We start from the raw sequence: 21419 nt of genomic DNA, 5'->3' as shown, positions 1-21419 counted from the left end.
TTTCCAAAGAGCCTTGAGTGAGGGAGGGGTTGTGGGAGATGAAGTCGGAGAGGTAGCTAGTAGATGAACAGGCTTCTACTCTAAATGAATCAAGTAACGGTTGGAAGTTGGTGAGCTAAAAGTGACACAATCTGATTTACATTCGTATCTGTTCCATGGCATGTGTGGAGAACACAGCACAGAGGGGCAAAGGTGGGAGGAGGGAGGCCAGGAGCAATGTTGGTGGGTTGGGGGAGGGTTGTAGCTGTGAAGTGGTAAACATGATTGGCTCTGGGATATATTTTGAAGGCAGAGCTGACAGGGTTAGCTGAGGATTGATAAAGCATATATGAACACGTGAACCATTCTTCCAATGAGGGAAATTTGTGATGTCACCCTAAAGAATAGTCTCATGATAACAGTGAGTATCCACATTAACACTGGCCCTGGTAAGCCAGGGGTTTTCAGTGGATCAATGCACATGGGGTTAGACAGTGATGGCAGTGACAGTTCGTACTGCCATTACAGATCACCAGAACAGATAGCAACGGTAACACAGTCCTCATATCATGGAGTTGAGAAGTGACTACTGATACACAGATAGACAGATGGCTGGGATAAAAGCAAGGAACACAGCCAAATTCACTGAAGATATGTGGATATTGTGGTAATGAATGCGATTTAAGGAAGAGCTATTGCACAAGTGACAGAAGATGCTATCCTGGTAAAAGTATAGATTCACAAACACAGAAGATTCTTTGTATTAAAGTTAATAAGAACACGGGCTCTGAAATCAGACTACTTTGGACCTGAATTTGATATTATTAGTATTATATTAGCTGGTAGACTGTGACCATGTAATTCGATTTCTATAAGGTCTTAGCCTCTTTGTCTGTAAAATGGACATATGTGACTAGTGATTCTCAGCAGTGTGAGGACTCAGAGAGATGATGAATACATGTAAATCTTGCTTCAATCATGTCAACAGTTAGTAAACTCTTGCCTACTATTAATATCAAAGAGAGACTACATTTCCTGATCAGATGAAGCAAGAGGGGGAACAACAGGAAAGATTCTGGCAGGGACAGAGTACCAAACGTGTCCCTTTCAACAAGGAACTGTGATGGCCAACACAAAAAGCCCAGCTGCTGTCAGCTCTAAACAGTCCTTACATAGCACACGTTCTCATCCTGTGAGTAAATTGACTTCACCAGGAGAGCAGTACAGGAAAGGCTACACAGATCATAAATACCAGCCTTGTTGCTGTTTCCATCTTTCAAAAGGTCAATGAATTGTGATTTGGACCTACTTCTGAATAAAGACATATGAAATGTAAGGGCTGGAAACTTGGGAAAACTGACCATTTTCTTGTAAACTTTTTACAAAAGATTTATTTTTTATTTCAGTGAGAGAGAGAGAGCAGAGGGAGGGGGAGAGGGAGAGAGACAAACTCAAACACACTTCTCACTGAGCATAGAGCCTGAGTGGGGTTCAATCTCATAATCCTGATCTCATGACATGAGCAGAAATCACAAGTTGGATGCTTAACCGTATGCACTACCCATGTGCCCCCAAACTGACTATTTTCATTTTAAGAAACCTAAAAGAATTAGAAAAAAGCCCTAGCCAGAACTGTAGACATTACAATTATACTTCATTAAACTTCAGGGTACAGTTTAAAAAAACTGTACATGGATTGGGTTGGATTCCAGAATCAGAGATTCTATAAAAGGGAGGGATAGGTGTCCATAAAATACGAATTTCAATAATGCAAACACAGTTATCCTAACAAAGAAGAAAATTAGAGAGTGTATTAAAAAACTTGCCACAAAGGGAGTTCTGAGCTCAGTCATGAGAAAGACACATAGCTAACCTGCAAAGCAGAACAAATTCAGATGATATGGGAAAGGACCCTAATTATGCAGGCTGACCTCACTGAGATAAAAAAAGACCTGGAGACTTTAGGAAAATCCACCTATACAAACATGATAAGGTTTGATAGGAATATTTATGAAATGGGAATATGAGGAAAATATATGTCAGTTTGGATGGACAGAGAATATATATAATTTATATAGATATATAGTATAGGTATATAAGTAAAAAATAACCTTACACTCACCATCCTAAAATCAGTTGGACACATATAAAAACAAGTCTGGCATAAGAGCAGCTCATCGGAGAAAGACCATTGGGGATAAACTGGCAGTAAGCGCTTCCTATGCCAATAGTGTATGGCAACTGTTCAAAAAGCAAAATGCAAACTCAGGCTGCATTAATTGAGGCACAGCAGGAAAGGTACTAGCCCTGTGTTTTCTGCATTCATTAAAAAAAAAAAATGAGTATTGGGTTCAATTCTAAAAAGACTTAGAGAAAAACTCTAGTTCCCCAGAGAAAGTTTTCTGAATGATGAAGTATCTGGAAATCACATCAGATGGAAGTGGTTGAAAGGTTTAGACAAATTGAGACTGGAAAAGAAAGATTTATGAGGTTCACACATTATCTTCAAACATCTGAAGGGTCATGGAGTAGAGGAGAAGGAGTGGAGCTACTTTGAACAAATTCAGTTTTGCAGAAATCGTACCAGGGGTAGTGTTCTGAGATTATACACAGTGTTATAAGGAAGCACATTTTTACTTACAGAGATTCTTGATTTATTAGAACTGTTCTCAAGGGAGTGTGCTGCCTGGTGGGGCAGTAAACACTTTCACTGGTCATGTTTTGATAAAGGTTTGATGGTCAGTTAAAATCAACTTTATTTCATCTGCTTCTCAAGGCAGGATGAAGCAAAGGCATTTTGTTTTTATTATTTGCCTAATAAAAGTAAAAATTCCTCTTTTCCTTAATCATTTTAAACTTTATAGGTCATTAAAACTAAAAAGTCACTAAATCAAAAAGGTCATTGTAATTAAAAGCCAAGAAGCAGGCCTAGAGTTATATATATATCAAGAAAAAGGAAAAATCTAGGCTTTGAAGAGAAATTAGATATAGTAAAGAGTCAGTGACATCTAACTCTAAAATCTCTTGAAAGTTTCCAAAATTCCTCTTTATAATCTCCATACCTCCTCTTCTACCACTTTGTTCTTTCCCTGTCTATGCCGTGGTTCCCTCATCTTGGCATTTCTTATCTTTCAAATGCCATCTTCCTAATGCAATCTAATTGCTAAGTCTGCAGTGATCTCTAGGTTCTTTGAATTTCAAGTGACCTACACATATGTTTTGTTCACTTATGATGCTTCTTATTTCTACTTCCTTTCTATATCTCTATTCTACCTTATGTATTATACTTTCTTCCATATCTTTTTTTTTTTTTTTTTTTTAGACTGAGAGAGAGAATGGGTTGGGGAGGGGAAAAGGGAGAGTGAGAGAAAAAATCTTCAGCAGGTTTTACACCTAGCATGGAACCTAATGGGGCCCAATCTCATGACCCTGAGATCATGACTTGAGCTGAAATCGAGTCAGATGCTTAGCCAGTTGAGCCACCCATGCACCCCTCCTTCATGTCCTTCTTGGGCCAGAGCTCCTTTGTTATTCATTTCTGTAAATCTCATAGTACCTAACCCAAGTTGTATTATTACCTAGTAGTCACTAAATAAGGAAAACACGGATATCATTCATTAGGAGTGCAAGGCAAAAATGGTCAGAGAGAAAATAGGAAATCAATTCATAACCTGTTATCCATCCCAAGCTTAACAAATGATGATTCATTTTTGTTTTCAAGTAATCATCTCTATAGTAGATTATAAAACATGACTATAAATTCTTCCTGACTTTGTATGCATGTCCTTTGTGATATGACTTTGCCGTTCCTCTCATCAAGAGGTAGAATCTATTTTTCCACCTTGTTATCTCGACGGGTCTTGTGACTTGCTTTGACCAATATAAAAGTATTAGCTTTATGTTGTAGGAGTTCGGAGCCAAGGCCTAAAGGGACTTTACAACTCTTTTTCTTATCTGCTTTAGGACACTTGCCTTGAGACTGTCACACCTAGCCTGTCCGTGAGGGAGAAGCCATATGGAACTGGATCCCCCTAGACCACCCATCTAATAGCGACTCTGTCCAGTTGAACTATCATTCATAGGAGTGACCCCAGGTGAGACCAGAAGACAACCCCCATCTCTAGCAAACCCGATACCAAAATGCTGTCGCAGAGATTATGAGTAAATGAAATGACTATTATTTGAACCATTTAGTTTTGTGAAGGATTGTCACATAGCAAAAGATAACTTGGATAGGATACAAAGACAGAAGTCATTAGTTAAACACATAGACTGAGAATATAAATATCACTATGCGAACAATGAACTAATTATCTCATGCTAAATGAACTACAGTATGAAATAAGCAAGTCATGTAATAAGATTTATGATCTTAACTCACATCTCATTATTCACCAATGTAGTATGCTATCTTGCCAGCAGACTCTCTTACTGGCTTTAAGGAAATTAGCTAGCCTGTTGGAGAGGCCCACATTGCTGTTCTCTAACCAACAGGCAGTGAGGAATTAAGGCCTTTGGTGCAACAACCCTCAAGGAACTGTATCCTGGAAGCAGCCATACAAATAAGCTTGCAAGTATATTTTTGCCCATCTGAACATCACATGAGACCTTCAGATGAGACAATAATCCTAGCTGACACCTTCACAGCAACCTTGTGAGTTGTCCTATAGGAACTAAGCTGTGTCTGAATTCCTGACCCATAGTTACTTTAAGATAATAAATGTTATTGTTTTAGGTTTTAGGGTGATTTGTTATGTAGCAAGAGATAACTAATGAAATATAAGGAACAAAAATTGTTGATGATGTATAGGTTTTCTTGTGGCCCTTTGCGTTAAAAGAATGTATCATTTTTTTTTTTCCTTTCTATAAAAGATGCACCCAAAGTTCCTCTATCTCTTTGGAGTACTTTTTTGAAAACAAGATGTCAAGTTTTCTTCATTTTGCCAAATATTTTATCAATATTTATCAAAGTGGAAAAGTACTAAGTTCTTTGTAAGTAATAAAAAAATTCTTCAAAATTACCTCATCTGTTACACAAACAATAGAAAGTAAAATTACAACGTAATCTTTTCCTTAAGATTCTATTTTTCATTATGCAAATGAAAAGGCCTATAATAAGTTCTAAGAGTTTGGTTTATCAAGTCAATTATTAACATAAAGTATTGCAACTACTATAATTCACAATTGTTCTCTATAAGTTTGTTCTTCCTCCTTACTTTCACTTTATATATATTATGTGTTTGATTTTATATCATATTTATTGTGTTGTGCTTTAACTTACTCTCTATATTAGCATTTTAGCTAATTACCAGATAGACATAGTCATTTAAAGGAGTTACTTAGAAATTATTCTATATTCTTCTAGTCATTCACTTAATTACTCATTTATTTATTTATTTACAACCATTTTTCAAATTACTACTAACATGAGGCATCTTGCAGAAGTAGGAAATGCATGTGCAAGATAGCAAATGTACATTAAATGGCTCCCCAAATAAAATATGGAGAGTTGAAATACAAGTAAATAAAATTAATTAAAGTCTATGAAATTGATATATATTCCTATCTTTAATAAATCAACCTATTAATTTTTTAGATGTTCCAGGAATAAATTGATAAGACTAGTTTACAATAGTTTTACATTAAGATATTGAAATAAATTTTCTTTTGTTGAAGTCATCTCATCATATGATTATTAAGCTTAAAGTAAAAATAAACACATAAACACACATATAATATAACTTCACGAGATACAGGGGGAAATTAAGTTTTGAGTTTAATTAAAAGAAAAACAAAAAAGGAGTTACTATGGGTTTGGCAATAGAGTTCTGTATGGGCAGAACTTTTGTTTATATCAAAAGTATTTTAAGAATATAGAGTGCCATTACTCAGCCATTTCAACTGAATATAGAAACTATTTTTAACCCAATGGTCATGTTTCTGCCCTTTTACTGAGTGTCTACTGTATGACAGAGCCTCAGTATGTGTCGTCTTTAAATTTTACATTAATCCTACAAGATAGCTATTATTATTATTATATTATTATTATGAATCCATTTTATAGGTGAACAGACCAAATTTCTGAGAAATTACTAAATTGCCAAAGGTTATGGAGTGAATTAATAGTAAAATTGATTCAAGCCTGGGTCTGTCTGGCTCTTGTCTGTTTCTTTTATTCATATTATAATGTCCAGGGAGAATGGATAAAGCCCATCTTTCATTATATCATTTGATTTAGAATGTTATGAAATTCTTAAGTAAAAGGCCCAAAGTCTTGCCAGAATCTACTGTTGGTCTTATTTTCAGTCTAATTGGCTGGGCAAAGGGGTTTCTAAGAATGGAAAAGAAAATTACTCTGACCTCTATCATAAATCTTTTCAATGGATGGACAAGAACAACATTTGCATTTGAGAAGATCATCTCATCAAATACGAAAAAAAAAAAAACAAAACAGGCCATAAACTCAAGCTTCTTCTTATAGAAAGTGAATTGTGAAACCGCATTTGGAACACTTTCTATGCTCCTCTTGTAACGTTGTGAAAAATACAATATAGTTGCAGAAGAGGAACAAAAGTCATACGGGGGATGAGAGAGTTCCTTTAAGCTAACTAAAAAAAAAAAAAAATAGATTCTAGAAAGGCTAGTTGGGGGATGGCAGCAGAGAATTAGAAGGGGCCCAGAAAGTAAGCACTCTGCCTTGCACATTAGCAAGTACAACCAGGACCTCAAAGGAAATGGCAATAACAGAACCAAATATTAGGCTGAATAAATCACTGGTTTGTCATTCACTTTTTATATCCTTTTTGTTGTCCTTTTGACTTTCTTTTACCTGCAGATGATTGCTGAGAAACCAACAGTTAAAACTTCTGAACTATTCTAGGAAGAGAAAAATGGTGACACTAAGCCAAGAACAGAGAAGGCTGATAGTAGAGGCAATAATGAGTTCTGTATAGATAAAGGAGCAGAATATGAATGACGGGGAGATACTATGCATTTCCACTGAGACTAGGGAAAAGGGGAAGGTCAAATATAAGAGGGTACCCTATGGGCTTAGAGACACAAGAGTGATTTTTTTCAATGGAATAATGTTTCAAAATTACAGATACTCAGCAAGGCAAGTTTTTCTTATAATGGTTTATGTTCAGTACTGCCCTGAAAAAGGGAGAGCCTTTTGATGACCTTTTCCAGCCCATGATTAAAATTCAGTTTACCAGTTTTCTCATTATTACTCAAGATATGTGTAAAATAATGATTCTGTCCTAATCTGGCTTGGTTCTTTTAGCCTGGGAATTTCTGTTTTACAGTTCTCTGGCCACAGTATTTCATTTTATGATGCAAAAAGTCAAAGAAGATAGATGATCTTGATAGTCTCCTATGCAACAGAGCTGCTCACTTCATTTAAATGGAAATGTGCATTTTCATGGAAATTCAGGCCTGTATTGATGAACAAAGATAAGCTGCCACTATTAAATAGGATAGTGATACACACACACAAAAAAGTGCCCTAGAAAACTCATTTAAAAAAAAAAAAAGTAAAATTTACAGTGAAACATAGGGAATTTTAAGTATGTATATAGATATGTATATGTGTATGTGTGTATTCAGCCTAGATACTGAATAAGTTTTCTAAGGATTTGTCACATAATATTTGGGTAGTTATAAAGTTGAGAATCCTAGGACAAAGGTTGTAGAAGGCAGGTTGATTACATGTTTTTGTAAGCATAGTGACTTAATATGAAAAAAAAATTAGCACCATGCCTTTTATAAGTAGATATTAGCCATCTAACAAACATTTCTCAGTGTACATGTTAAAAAATGTTACAGATTAAAACATTTCCCATTTTTTTTTCTTTCTTAAAACTTTAATGTAGCTATTTTGGGTTTTTCTTTTGAACAACTAATTTTTTAACAACTAATTTTTTAACAACTAATTTAAGAAATATTTAATGATTATATACTATGTTTCCCAATTAAAAGTCTGGAAAGCATTCTTTAAAAAAAAAAAAAGATGCTATTTATTCCTATTTATTGCACCAACATGAGATTTGCTAATTTTTCTCTGAAACAGTTCTTTTGAATTACATTGATAAGTCAGTTGCTCAAAGATGTTTTACTTATTCTGAATAATCTTATCATTAGTTAAATTAGGGCTTTTAATATTCTCGAAAGACATACCTTTATTTAAGAAGGTGAAGGCAAATTTTAGAAATGTAAATACAAGCAATAAAAGGCATTTGACAATACTGGCATTAGAAGGACATTTGTTCTTTAGAGCAAAACACAGGGAAAACAATTCTAATAGGACCCATTGGCCAGCAGCATGTAACAGCCTTGCACAAAACAGTGTCTCTCCACCCCCACCGTGAAAATGTTTAATGGTCTGCTTCTTTATTTATTTAAAGCATTATTTCTTTGGCCTCAGAAATAATTTTGGGGGTCTGTCAAAGTTGGGTTTAAACTCCAGGTCTTCCTTCTACTACCCAGTCTTATAATATTGAGCAAGTCACTTCCTCTTTCTTCACCTTATTCTGTATCTATAAATGATAATAATACTTCCTACCTCATGGAATTATTATGACAGTTTTACAAGGAAATATGTAAAAGGCACTTAACCCAGGGCCAGGCCTTGAGTAGGTGCTGAATAAGTGTTAATCATCATCATCATCATCATCGTCACCATCATTGTCATCAGAATTAAAGAATCTCCATAGGGAAGTAGTTAGGGTAAGCATTATTGTTACCAAGGGTTAAAATTCAATTTTTACAAAGGAGGTATCAATTTATATTAAGACTTCAATGATAAAACACACTAAAGGAGACAGGTCAAGATGATTTGTTGCATCCCTTGTGCTGAATGCCAGGTGTTTATACATGTATATTTCAATTAAGTCTGGCAACAACCCCAGAAGGTAGGCAGTATATGCCCATTCTCCAGATGAAGAAATTGAAGCCCAGAATTTGGCCCAAATCATGCAACTGTTAAATCGCAGAATCACTATGGAACTTGATTTTGTTTGACTCCAAAGCTCGGTTTCAATTAACTTCCAAATTCAAGTCAACTTTGGGAACTATTCAAATTGGAACACTCACACTTAATCTAGCCCTGATCTGAATTACGAGCATGAGCCTGTAGGGAGCACAGGCTTTACCAACCCTCATCTTTTTTTCTATTTCATCCACAATCTAATCCCACTAAAGGAACCCCAGAAGTCAGAGGCCTACCAACTATAGCTGTTGCCTACCCACAGTCTGACTCTGTAGGCTCTTCTTTGCATAAAGTTGGAACATTTCACTACTCTGGACAGAGCCCAGAACAGCATTTAAAAATTTTTTTTTACCAAAAGCCACATAGGTCTTACTGATTTTTCCTAAGTAACAAACTGTGAATTCCTATTACACAAAGATATCCTCTGTGTGGATTATGCAAAAGTATCCTCTCTATGGCTACTCTCTATGTGCAGTGCTTTAATGAGGCCTAAATATCTTTCTCCTGACAATTGCTAAGACCTGGTATCTTGCCTCTCTCCCATCTCACCCACTCCAACACACCTCTGTCCCGTGTCTACACTGCCACTTAAGTAATTTTTTTTTCAAGATTTTATTTATTTATTTGACACACACACAGAGAGAGAGAGAGAGAGATCACAAGTACACAAAGAGGCAGGCAGAGAGAGAGGGGGAAGCAGGCTCCCCGCTGAGCAGAGAGCCCGATGTGGGGCTTCATCCCAGGACCCTGAGATCATGACCTGAGCCGAAGGCAGAGGCTTTAACCCACTGAGCCACCCAGGCGCCCCGCCACTTAAGTAATTTAATTTACATTTCCAAAGGGAATACATAATGCACACAGATGATGAGAAAGTAGGAGTCTGAGAAGAAACAATTAAATAGGTGGGGAAAAACTAAAGGATATGAGACCATCTATAGAAAATGTTTATAGTAAAATATTGGACAAGTAACAAGTTACATAATTATGTCATAGATGTTAACATAATTCTATTAATTTTTCTTTAGCTTGACCAAACAGTGCTTTTTTCACTCTGCTGCTATGAGAAATGTCCACACATTCACTAGTTTTTTCCACATACAAAGAGAGTTTTAGGAATATGACATAAAGGGGTTAATTAACAAAGTCCTACTAGCCAGGAATGCAAAGAGGGATGTTATGCTAAAACTTTGTCTGATAAAGCATTTTTATGATTTTTCTGAAGATGGACAGCATATTGCTTGAAAGTTGAAATAATCAAAGGTGAATAAATATAAAAAGGAGACATTGATGTATAGGAATGATTATATGGTTTAGATATTCTGTCTTTGCTAAATGAGAGGTATCCCAATAGAACATATTCGAGGTTAGACAAGGTAGGGGGATATGATAGTACAAGAGTCTCTTTAACAGTTACCTTTTGCTTTGGCAAATGTTTACTTTTTTAGGGCAAAATTTACATGTTGGCTGAAGAAAATCTAAAAACTAAAAATGAAAATATTTATTTGTTAACACTTAGATATTTGATTTTATTTCTCAACACTATGATTTCAGACACTGACATTTAATTTGTACACAAAAGGCTATAATGGAAAATGCTTCTACTGAATCTATATGAGGTGAGAACATGGAAGTACAAAAGGACATACCACTTTTTCTTGGGGACCAGAAGATGAAGGCCAAGTGCAGGGTGCAGTGGGATTATTTGGCTTCCTCTCTCCTCTATTTCTCTGCTGTCTTAAGTAAATGAATCCCCAAACTAAATGAATATAATGCAATTACTCTTTCAATTATACCTTTAATGCCCATTGATGTGTTTTATGTTCAACAGAAGATAATAGAGAATCTGGTTTCATTCCAGGTTCTTCATCTTTCTGATAAGATAGGCTCTTCAGCTGTGAGCATTAGGATTAAGTGTATAGGCCCCTTGTGTCAGCTTTCAAAGGAAGATCTGGCCTTGCAGGAGATGAGATGATTCACTGAGCATAGGGAATAAAGTGATATAAGGAAGGGCTCTCCAAATGTCTCTGGAATTCTTGTGCAGGGCTAGATTTCTGTGTATTCAGGGGACAGATTCCATTTAACATGAACAGTCATACAGAGTCTTGAGTTTAGATGGACCTTGTCATTTGCTTAATTCTCTGATGTCACTGTCTTGAAATTCTTAGTAACTTTTTAACAAGAGACTTGACGTTTTCATTTGCATTGGTCCCTGCAGACTGTGCAACTGGCCCTCTGGTGAAGAAAGCCTTTAGAAAGAGACAAAGGATAATCACCCGCTTTCTTTGGGCTTTGTGAAGACACGATACCTAGTTGGAATGGCCATACTTTGTTATGTTCTGCTGTCTCCAAAGGATTCCACAGATAACCAGTATCTAGGGGAGACCAATTCCCCTATTCAGGATCAAGTCTCCCTTCTCTACTTACACTTCTCCCTTTACTTCTTTGCTGCATGCATGGCTGCCCAGTAAGAGATTATATTCCAAAACTCTCTCTCTTTGTGCCCAGGTAATTGCATTTGGACCATTGAGATGTGAAGACATGTTTGCAATTTTCATGTTATTACCTTAAAGACAAAACCCCCCCTCTCCCCCAAAAAATGACTGAACTCTTTCCTTCTCCTTCTAATAGGCTGGAAGGCTTTGGCCATTCAGAGGAGGATGATAGACTAAAGGAAGCCAGAGCAAAGAGTGAAAGGAACTTTGTCCTTTCAAGACTTCCTGAATAATAGCTCCTCTGCTAACATGGACTATACATCTTAGGTCAAAGGTTTGAAAGAGGACTAAATATTCTGGGGTCTCTGTTACAATAGCTTAGTCTCTGTCCTAAGTAATATACAGAGTGAACTTCTGGGAGCCAATTCACAACAAATTTGTTTTTATCCAGAACAGCTGTATAAAATAGTGTTCTATTTGAACATTCTACATAGGGAAAATCACTAATTAGCATTGAAATGACATAAAACATTATATTGAAGCTAATTTTATCCTCAATGATTTTCAGAACACTTCTGGATCTTGCAGAGCCTCAAGGTCCTCAATATAAATAGTAATTATAGTATATGTCTATAGACATTGGGATCTGAGTAAATCCATAGTAACTTATGAAAAACTCCTGAAGTTGCAGCTTCAAAATAAATTTCTGCATCACTTTGGTTTCATTGTAAGTTATCTCCATATTGAAAGAAGACTACGGGAATTAAAAAAAAAAAAAAATTTGTGAATTCTCTCATTGTTTAGAAAATGAATTTACATGTTTACAATACTTAAAAAAATAACGTATATAAGATAATTTTACTTTTCAGTTCTTTAAAGTTTTCAATGATTAAAACTACTAAGATTTAAAATATTATGTTGATAAACCAGTCACAAAACCATCAAGAAATCTTATCTTCAAAAATACAGACTTTGTGTTTACCTGCCCCAATGACTCTCTCAATGCGAATTCTTGAGGGATCAATCTCCTTTGCAAATTCATGAACTGCTAGGGATGGGTCTTCATAGGTATCTGGATCTATGTAAGTTTTAATTCCTGGGAAACGTACTGCAACAAGATAAAAGATTGATTTAGTTTAAAATAGTTTAGCGATTACACATATTGTGTATGTTTAAAACAAGGATTGACATACTGAAGTAGTCATTCTTGTTAATTATTTAAATTCACTTCTCTTCTCCTCACCCCCCATTAAGTCTTGAGTACTTAAAATAAAAAATTTATTTACCTGTTAATGCAAAACAACCTGGTAGTATAACAGACAGTGAGATGATAGATTCCAGAAAACATATTTATTATATCTCTGTAAAATATTTAATCAGCTCACTTATTCAATAACAACTCATACATTGCATACCTGATCTAGCTCTGGACATGGGGGAAAAAGAAAAGACCTTCCCCCCCAAACAAGCAAACCTGTTAGTGTCCCTCCTGGACCCTTTGTACTAGCACTAAGCACTGGGTTTTCCAAACTTGTTCCTCAGTCCAGAAACTCTCAGGCAATGAAGAACAGACCCTTTGGCACAGCAATGGACAATGACAATGGAGCTCCTCCTGTTCCTGGGTTTGCTTCCATAAGTCACATGATCCTGGAAAGAATTCCCCCCCTCTACCCCCGCCTATCCTGGAGTTAAGGGTGGGGATCTAAAGTCCAAATCTGGTCACTGGCTGTGTTAGCCCCTACTCTCTTTGAAAGGGATGGAGTGCTCACAGTCCACTGGAAGTTAGGATGATGAATAGGGATGCCTGGAAATCTTAAATGTGTGATTATATATTCATTCACAATTTCTTCCAGTATCTAAAGAAGTCAGACTGCTTGTGGATACTCCTTGGTTTTGCTGATTGGTTTCAGTTTTCCAGGTTAGATTGCTAGCTTCTGAAGGACAGATCATCTCTTACACATATCTTTCCAAATGCCTGAAGTATGGTTTTATAGGTAATAATCACACAGCAAACCTTTAATAAATTTGAATTAGTAGGGATTAAAATATCAACACAAATTTGTGGCATAGTGAAAGGATGATACTAGTTTTGTTGCTTTTGATTTTGAAAACCGTATAATACCCTTAGTTAAGTGTTGGCTAGGTCTCCTTAGAAACATGCTCTTGCAAGAAAACCTCAAAAGCAAACAAAGAAAAAGTAATAACGTGAGTTTAGAGGAGGTGATGAAATGCCCACTATTAGCAGAATTTCCTTCATGAATTCTATGCTTGTTGCCTTCTTTCATTACTTTTTGCCTACTGTCTCCTGCTACCAGATATGCACCCATGAGGAGATTAGTACTTCCCAAAATAACGCCAATAAAGCATTCTAGGTATATTTAGACCTGACAATGATTCTGAAGTACCATGCTTTTCTTGACTTCTCAAAGTTTAGATTGGAAGAAAAGAGAACAGATATTTTTATAGCTTAATAGGAATTGTGGTTTTCAGATTGAAAAATCTAAACGCAAATCCAGTGGCTACTACTAGATGACTAGTGGTGTCTAATTGGATTTATAGCATTAATATCACTTTTTTTTTTTTGTAAACACAGTATATGCAATATAGGGGAAAAAACCCACTTAGCTCCAGTTTTGACTATTTCATTACTTATTTAACTTATCCATGTCTTCTTAAACATCTGTTTGTTATCTTTCTTTTACTTCTTTGGCTGCTTATGGTTATTTTCACTGCTTCTTGCTGGGCCCACCTGCTTTAGTTTAAGCTAAACTGCTAGTTGGGAAACAGATAACAAATACCTCAGGAGCATCTTTTCCCTCTGCATTTCAGTACTAAATGCCCTGCAGTGAATCTTAAGGTTTCTTGGTGTATGTCATCTGTCCAGGTGTTTGGATCCAGTTTTCTGCAACTGTTCACAGTGTTTCCAGCTCATCTCATGGTAGTGGCTGTCAGCGTTCTGCTGTCTGCCAGGGCAGCAAGCCTCAAACGTATTGTAAAAAAAAGAGCAACTAGGGACACCTTGCTAAAACTGTGTGTCTTGGCCCTACCATGGATCCTCTGAGTCAGAACATGGGTGAAGGAGGAGGGAACATTCTATGCAGATAGTCCGCAGACCCCTGAAAAATCTGTGAGCCTCCGAAATAGCCCTAAACCATCACTTAAATACTTTCTGCCCCCTTCAGCAAGTGGTATAGATTGAAAAGTCCCTTATTCCTTTTGCTCAACTTGAAGTAAAGATGAATTTAAATAAACAATGTGCCTCACACATTATCTCTATATTGCAGTTAATTAGAGAATATCCCTTTCTTGTTAATTCAGAGTCTCACGACAGAGAAACTGTCTTGACAAAGTAGTTTGCCATTTGGATGTGGAGGTGTAGGTGGGCGTTGGGGAGGAGAGGGTGGCAATTATCAAACCAACTATAGTGGTAATTATAGCTTGCTTGGGAAGAGATTCTACAAATGAATATAACCTTGTAGTCAGCTCAAGGATTTCATACATATTCTAAAAGTTAAAGAGCTGATTTTCTTTTTTAGTGTTAATGAATTGTAAATTGATTTGTTATATGTTTAAACTGACAATCCCTACAAGAAGGAATAAAAATTCCTTAATATTTCTGTGGCTAATGCTCTACTAAATAAAACCAACTCACATTCAGGAGCCATTGTGAGCAGAAAATGACTAGATATAAGCAGTCATCTTGTATTTTTAGCATATTCAGTCTTTGTGTTTTCCAGCAAGCAGAATTAGTAGAAAAGTACTGTCATTTAATGAGAAGCAGGTGCAATTTCCACAAACAAACCTGGAAACCAGATGAAAACTCTTAAGGCTGGAAGTACACTTTTTCAGATTTTCTCAACTGCGTAGATGTAAGTCTAAAATGAAGTCCCGAGGTCTGGAGCAATGTCAAACAATGGAAGAGTCACTGTACTACTTACAATGCCCATTCTGCTGTAAGTGGTTCCTTCTCTTCTCTTCTGACTTCATTTTGGCCTTTATGTACCACTGGCACCTTTTAAAAAGGTAAATAGAATCTTATTTTTAGAACTGAATGAGAATCAAAACCAACTAAAATACCTATCACCCATAGGCAAAGTTCTTATCATAAAGGACATTTTTTAATGAAAATATTTATAACATGTGAAAATACTCCATACAAGGTTTTTTATATACATCGAAATTAACCCTAAATAAGAATAAAATACTCCCAAGTGGATTGATTAATCCAAATGATAGGAATCTTAGAGAATATTCTATAATCAGAAATAACCAACATATCCTTCCTTATATAACTTCTAATAGTTAGAGCTGGCAAAAAGCATTAAAAGTCAAAGTGAGAACATGTTTTTTGAGTCAAAAATCTCAGGCATTTGGACAACTGTCTTCTAGTTTCATTGCTAAAGAGCATGATTTCTTTTTTTTAATGTCAGAAATTTGGTAGAGGTGTGTTCCATTCTCTCTTGGGATGATTGTGCTCTAAGAAAGGGGAGATGCTTATCTTGCATGATTTCTTCAACATGATTAAATTCATCAGCATCCATATGATTCGACAGCTCATCAATTTTCTAATTCCAAATGATTAAACAGAATACATCTGTGGTATACAATCCAATCTCTCAATGTGAATTTGTCCTCAAACCCTACGGCAAACTGAGTATTTATTCAGAAATGTCTTAGAGTTTTTACAGAATAATTTCCAATGAGTACTCCCCTTATCAAAGTGCTTAAGGGATACTTCAAAATGAATTTTTTTTAATCTTGTGTAATTGAAATTGTCTTCCCCAGGATGTAGAATACTAAAGTAGTTTCTAATGTTATATAAGCTGGCAAACATGGAAAATAAAAGCTGAAAATAATTTAGTACAAATTTTTCTCTTATCATTGAATTATCTTTTTAAGTGATATTCAAATTCTGCTTCAGAAATCCCAAATAAAGATAACATTTGAGCCCAGCTCTCAAGTTTATTAGGGCAAACTGATTTAACCTAAGGACTAAAGGTTTGTTAAACATATAGCAACACATTAAGTGTTGGTATGTTTATTTTTTTTTAACCTAATTGTCATTGTGACTTTCCATGCACCAAAACTGTGTTTAATCCCTCTTCCTGAAAGACAGTCCTAGATAAGATCAGAAAAACTCTAACTTGTTATTTTTGGATTTTTGTTTTGTTTTTTGTGTTTGTGGGTTTTTGATTTGTTTTTTCTGGCAAACAAGTTTAGACCTCCACCAGGATGCATAGGGTTTTGTTTTCTTCTTTCTGTTGTTGTTGCTGTTGTTGTTCTCCCCTGCTAATGACTAAGGATTTTGTAGGTCCTGTTTAGTATTTGTAGGATATTATATTGAATATTCTGTTCTCAACCAAATGGTTAGTTGGCTTAAAGAATCCAAAATTTGTTTTTTGCCCACTAAAAGACAGTTGTAAAAGCTGTGATGGTGGCAGAAGCTGTCAGAGGTTAGTATGAGGTATAAAGGGAGTGAGAAATAGGAGAGTGCCGGGCAATGGTGTCTGGTGATGTCACCAGGACATGCCCAAACTAGTCCTTTCTATTACGATTAATTTATCAGTATTTCCTGCATTCTTTCATTAGATATTTTTTTTTCTTATTACTATAGCTATGACTTTTCTATCATCTCATCAGTCTCCCAACACAAGAGACTCTGAGATACTCTCTATTATAAGAGCAATACTAGGCCTATTAATTCAGAAAATATTTAAGTACACATGGGTAAATGTGTCCCTTTTACAATTAATGTCATAAAGAAGTCAACATTTCAACTCAACCACATTACAATATTCAGGTATTTCTCTCTTCCTTGATAAATTCTATAAAAGTGGGTTTGTTACAACTAAATCTGACACCTCCAATGGGTACCAATTACAGTCAGGGAGGGACCCACCTTTGACAACTGCCTTCTAAATACTTGTGAGTTTATTGATCTGCACCTTTAGCCTGCTCTAAAATTGTAGGTAATAAATTTTCCATGCATGCATATCCTCTATAATTTTAAAAAATAAAATATTGATACATAAGTCAAGTTTTAAAATGAACAAAACAAAGGGTGTTTATAGTTCACTGAACAATTGCCCCTGAAGGTAACCTTTGTCATTTCTGATTATTATCAAATATCAACATTTTCCAGTTGAGATGGCATACTTTGGCTGGTGTCCTCATGCAGGCACAGTTTTTGGCTGGCATTCTCCTTGCACGTTTAAATCATGACATTGGTTTTTTTAAATGTGTGTGTTTTTCAGATTATCAAGAACACTCTTGAGGTATTCTTTTGTGCCCCTACTGATATTTTAGCAGGAATTACTGTTTCTGTTGTGGGAATAAAAATATGATGTAATATACTGACAATATCTGACAAAGGCCTGTTGAGGCTTAATATCAAGGCTTACATAAGAAATACTACTTGTTCTTTTATTTGGTTTCATACATACTATCTTTACTCACATCTCTATATTGTCAGTACTTGGTTCATGGTAACAATCCAATATATCAAAAAACCAATAAATGGTTTTAATTCATTGTTATACCAAATATGTACAAAAACAGAAATAAAAGTTTTAGACGGGTGAAGCACTTTGACCAGCTAGTCAGGATTCCAATCTAGGTCTTTTGTTATGTTAAATTTATTGTTACTCTAAATTTTCATCCTTATTACACTAAAGTGGAGTAATACCAGGTTTATAAAACCAATTAACATAATATTAATATAGACCCTTTCACTATTTAATGAATACATATAATACATTCTATAACACTAAGTTTATAAAGAGCTTTTATATAAATTCTCTGTTGAATTATTTTTCCCCCAAGAAAAACCCCTTTCATGGGATAATTTGAATGTAGCAAAGGAAAACCTCAGAAGTAACTTAATTGAATAAGAATTTATCATTCATAGCTTTCAAAGTGTTTTAATCTAATCATTAGTTGCTTTCATATTCAGCAGTGTATTGATAACAGAGAACTAGCCAGGTGGTTCTGTTATCTACAAACTTCATTTAGAGCAGAATCTCCCCTGATCCCCTTTTCTCTCAGACCTGGTTTGTTATGTTGAAAAGCCTATGAATACAAAGTATATAAGAGAATGGTTATTCACAAATCTTGGTAATCATCTGGTATGCTTTAGTTACCTCCCAGTGATTAAGAAGAACAAAGTAAGAATGACGAGGAGAGTAAATCCCCCAACAGCCGCAGTGGCTATCACCAGAATCTGTCCCTGTTCCGCCGCCATGTCAGAAGCTGAAACACAAATACAATATTAAAATTTCCCTGGGTGACATTTCACTACCAAAATTATTTTACAACTTAGTATGTACTTGAAAATATAGTAATGGACACCAAAAATCCGTACTGTATTTGCTTTTATTTGGCACACAGGATGCAAACTTAAAGGGCTGAAGGTTGAGGTCATAACCCACATCACTTTTTCTTCTTTTTCAGAAAAATACAGATAAAGTAGATGGATTCTTAGTATCCCACATTTTAGGATTAAATATCTGTTGCAAATTTAAATCAGCAGATGGACTTAAAAGGATTTTGTTTATGTAATTGCTAATTTATTTCCTTAAACACTTTGATCAACAGACTAGGCTTTACCCACTGTTTGGTGTCTACTTCCACAAAGTGGAAAGACTACTGCATAATTCACTTAAGAATGAGCTTTTTTATTTTTCATGGAGCTTAATTCAAACACTAAATTTAAGAACTCTCACTCTACAGCACAAGGGTGTACATGGTAAGTTCTTAGATGTCTAGCAGTAATTGAAAAAATGACATTTGAAAGCTTCCTTTTTTGAAAAGAAGACTAGATAACATATGGTATCAACATATTAATTCTTCATTGACAAAAATATCTAAAACTATATTGGATGCTTTTACTACTTCCCAGGAATCTTTTAAAATATATTAGTTCAATTAATTAATTGGCACTTCTTATTTTGTGTATTATTGAAGTTTTAATCAGATATATTTTTTATTGAAGGATAAGAACTATTGCTTAGGAACAGAGGCAAGAAAACTGAAGCCCAGAGAAGGTACAGAACTTGCCCAACTCTACACATGATCGTCACCAGAATTCAACCTTCAGATTTTTGTTTCATTTCTCCTTATGCTATACCTTGAAGTAATAATTCAGTTAATTACCAATATTCTAAAATATTGAGTCAATCAGTCTCTTAATCTCCTTTAACTAGAATAAAGCTTGATTTTTATTTTGATTACTGTAAAAATCTATTAATCAAATCATTTACACACAGAAAACTGAACCAAAGAAAGAATATAACCAAAAAACATTTATTTTCTAATACAACAACTTATTAAACTTGGATACTTCAAGACTTTCACAGAAGTAGATCTTCTTCTGGGAATCAAGTATGTAGTATGCTATGTGCAAATTTATATCCAGAGTAGTAACTTCCTCAATAAAAATGACATATCTACTAGAAAATATCTGAACATTGAAAGCTATTGTTGAGTAAGAAACCAGTCATAGCATTCAAAAGGCTTTTTGAGAAATCTAAATGTAAATAAAATTAAAAATCATTTATGTTCAGGTTTCAGTAAGAAATCTATTAAACCTTGAAATTAGATTTTCATCAGTATGATTTAATTAAGATATATTCAGGCATCTATTTCTTTTAGCTCATAATCAGTCCAGATAAAAGTTAAAGTGTTGCATTTTATCCAATAATGTGAAGATGTTTTATTAGGTCCTCAATGAATTTCCTAATCTTCAAAATAGCACTGATATTGCGGGAATTAATGTGTGCTCTAAAATGTCACATTTTCACACTGAAAATTATTGAATAACAAATTATAAAGAATAGATGTTACAGAAAACAACATTAACTTTTTGAAGATAAAGAAGATGGCATTTAAAAAGAAAACATTTACTTAGCAAAACTGTTGTATTTGTAAAATATGTAATATAGTTCAAGAGTTTTAAACTGGAGCTTATATTTTCACAATAGCCAGGTAGCAAATAATTTATTGGGGCCATATATTCAAAATTCAGATGGAGGAGAAGGTTATGTACTTGGGCCTTTTGAAAATCAGATTACTTTATTATAGAACACTGTGTTGTTTAACTTAAATAATTACTTAGCAAATTGCCAGTTTTACTAATGTATCTTCTTTTTCACCCTTGTAATTACATATTTATGAACTTTGCTTCAATTAAAATTTTAATTGAATAACAGAATATTGAGTTGTGACAATTTGAAAAATGCATATGCCTGTGTAATTGTTTCTTAACTTCTGCACCAGAAATCCTAGACACTCTTCTTTGAAGATTAACATATTGTTGACCCTTGAACAACACAAGTCTGAACTGCATGGGTCCACTTATATGCACATTTAAAAAAAAATAATACAGCATGGTATTGTAAGTGTATTTTCTATTATGATTTTCTTAACATTTTATTTTCCCTAGCTTACTTTACTGCAAGAATATAGTATATAATACATATAACATACAAAATATGTGTTAATTGACTATGTTTTTGGTAAGGCTTCTGGTCAATAGTAGGCTATTAGTAGTTAGGTTTTGGGGGAGTCAAATGTGTATGTGGATTTTTGACTGCATTGGGCAATGGGGGTGTTTGGTGTCCCTAACCGTCATGTTGTTTAAAGCTCAACTATATATATAAATATATAAGTCATTTGAAAATAAGAGCCTATAAGGTGATACACTATTATACTGGGAGTAAAATGTCATGGATTATGGGGCTGTGATGATTATGAAAATATTAGGAACACCATCATCATCAACAGCAGCCACTATTTGTTTCATAATAAACTCTCCTCAAGCACTATACTTAGTACTTCAAATTCAGCATTATTCTGCACAAATTCAGCATTATTCTGCACGATGACCTTAATAGGTAGGTACTACTATTATTCCTAGTTTAAGTGGTTATAGTATTAGTATAAGGTCACACTTCTTGTACACAGGGAAGCTGGCAATCTAACTCTGATTTGCCAGGCTCCAGGCCCATGCTGATGCCAATATTTTA

At 34.9% G+C, this 21419-nt stretch overlaps 1 protein-coding gene across 4 annotated transcripts in view; it reads right to left on the bottom strand.

Moving 5' to 3' along the window:
* The window catches only part of EPHA6 (EPH receptor A6), an 835383-nt gene that overhangs the window by 211339 nt on the left and 602625 nt on the right, over positions 1 to 21419 (bottom strand). For all 4 annotated transcript variants that reach the window (XR_004385536.1, XM_032882241.1, XM_032882242.1 and 1 more), the window contains 3 exons: positions 18537 to 18645; positions 15336 to 15409; positions 12380 to 12505 (listed from right to left, as the gene is read on the bottom strand). Coding sequence is in view for 3 of the 4 variants with exons in the window: in XM_032882241.1 (XP_032738132.1) it covers positions 12380 to 12505; positions 15336 to 15409; positions 18537 to 18645 (309 nt within the window). In the remaining variant the exon portion in view is untranslated. The remainder of the gene's footprint in view (positions 1 to 12379; positions 12506 to 15335; positions 15410 to 18536; positions 18646 to 21419) is intronic.

This window comes from Lontra canadensis, unplaced genomic scaffold (assembly GCF_010015895.1).
Source record: "Lontra canadensis isolate GAN:19392208 unplaced genomic scaffold, GSC_riverotter_1.0 scaffold80, whole genome shotgun sequence".
Classification (NCBI taxonomy): domain Eukaryota; kingdom Metazoa; phylum Chordata; class Mammalia; order Carnivora; family Mustelidae; genus Lontra; species Lontra canadensis.
This window is presented reverse-complemented; position numbering and strand designations above follow the sequence as displayed.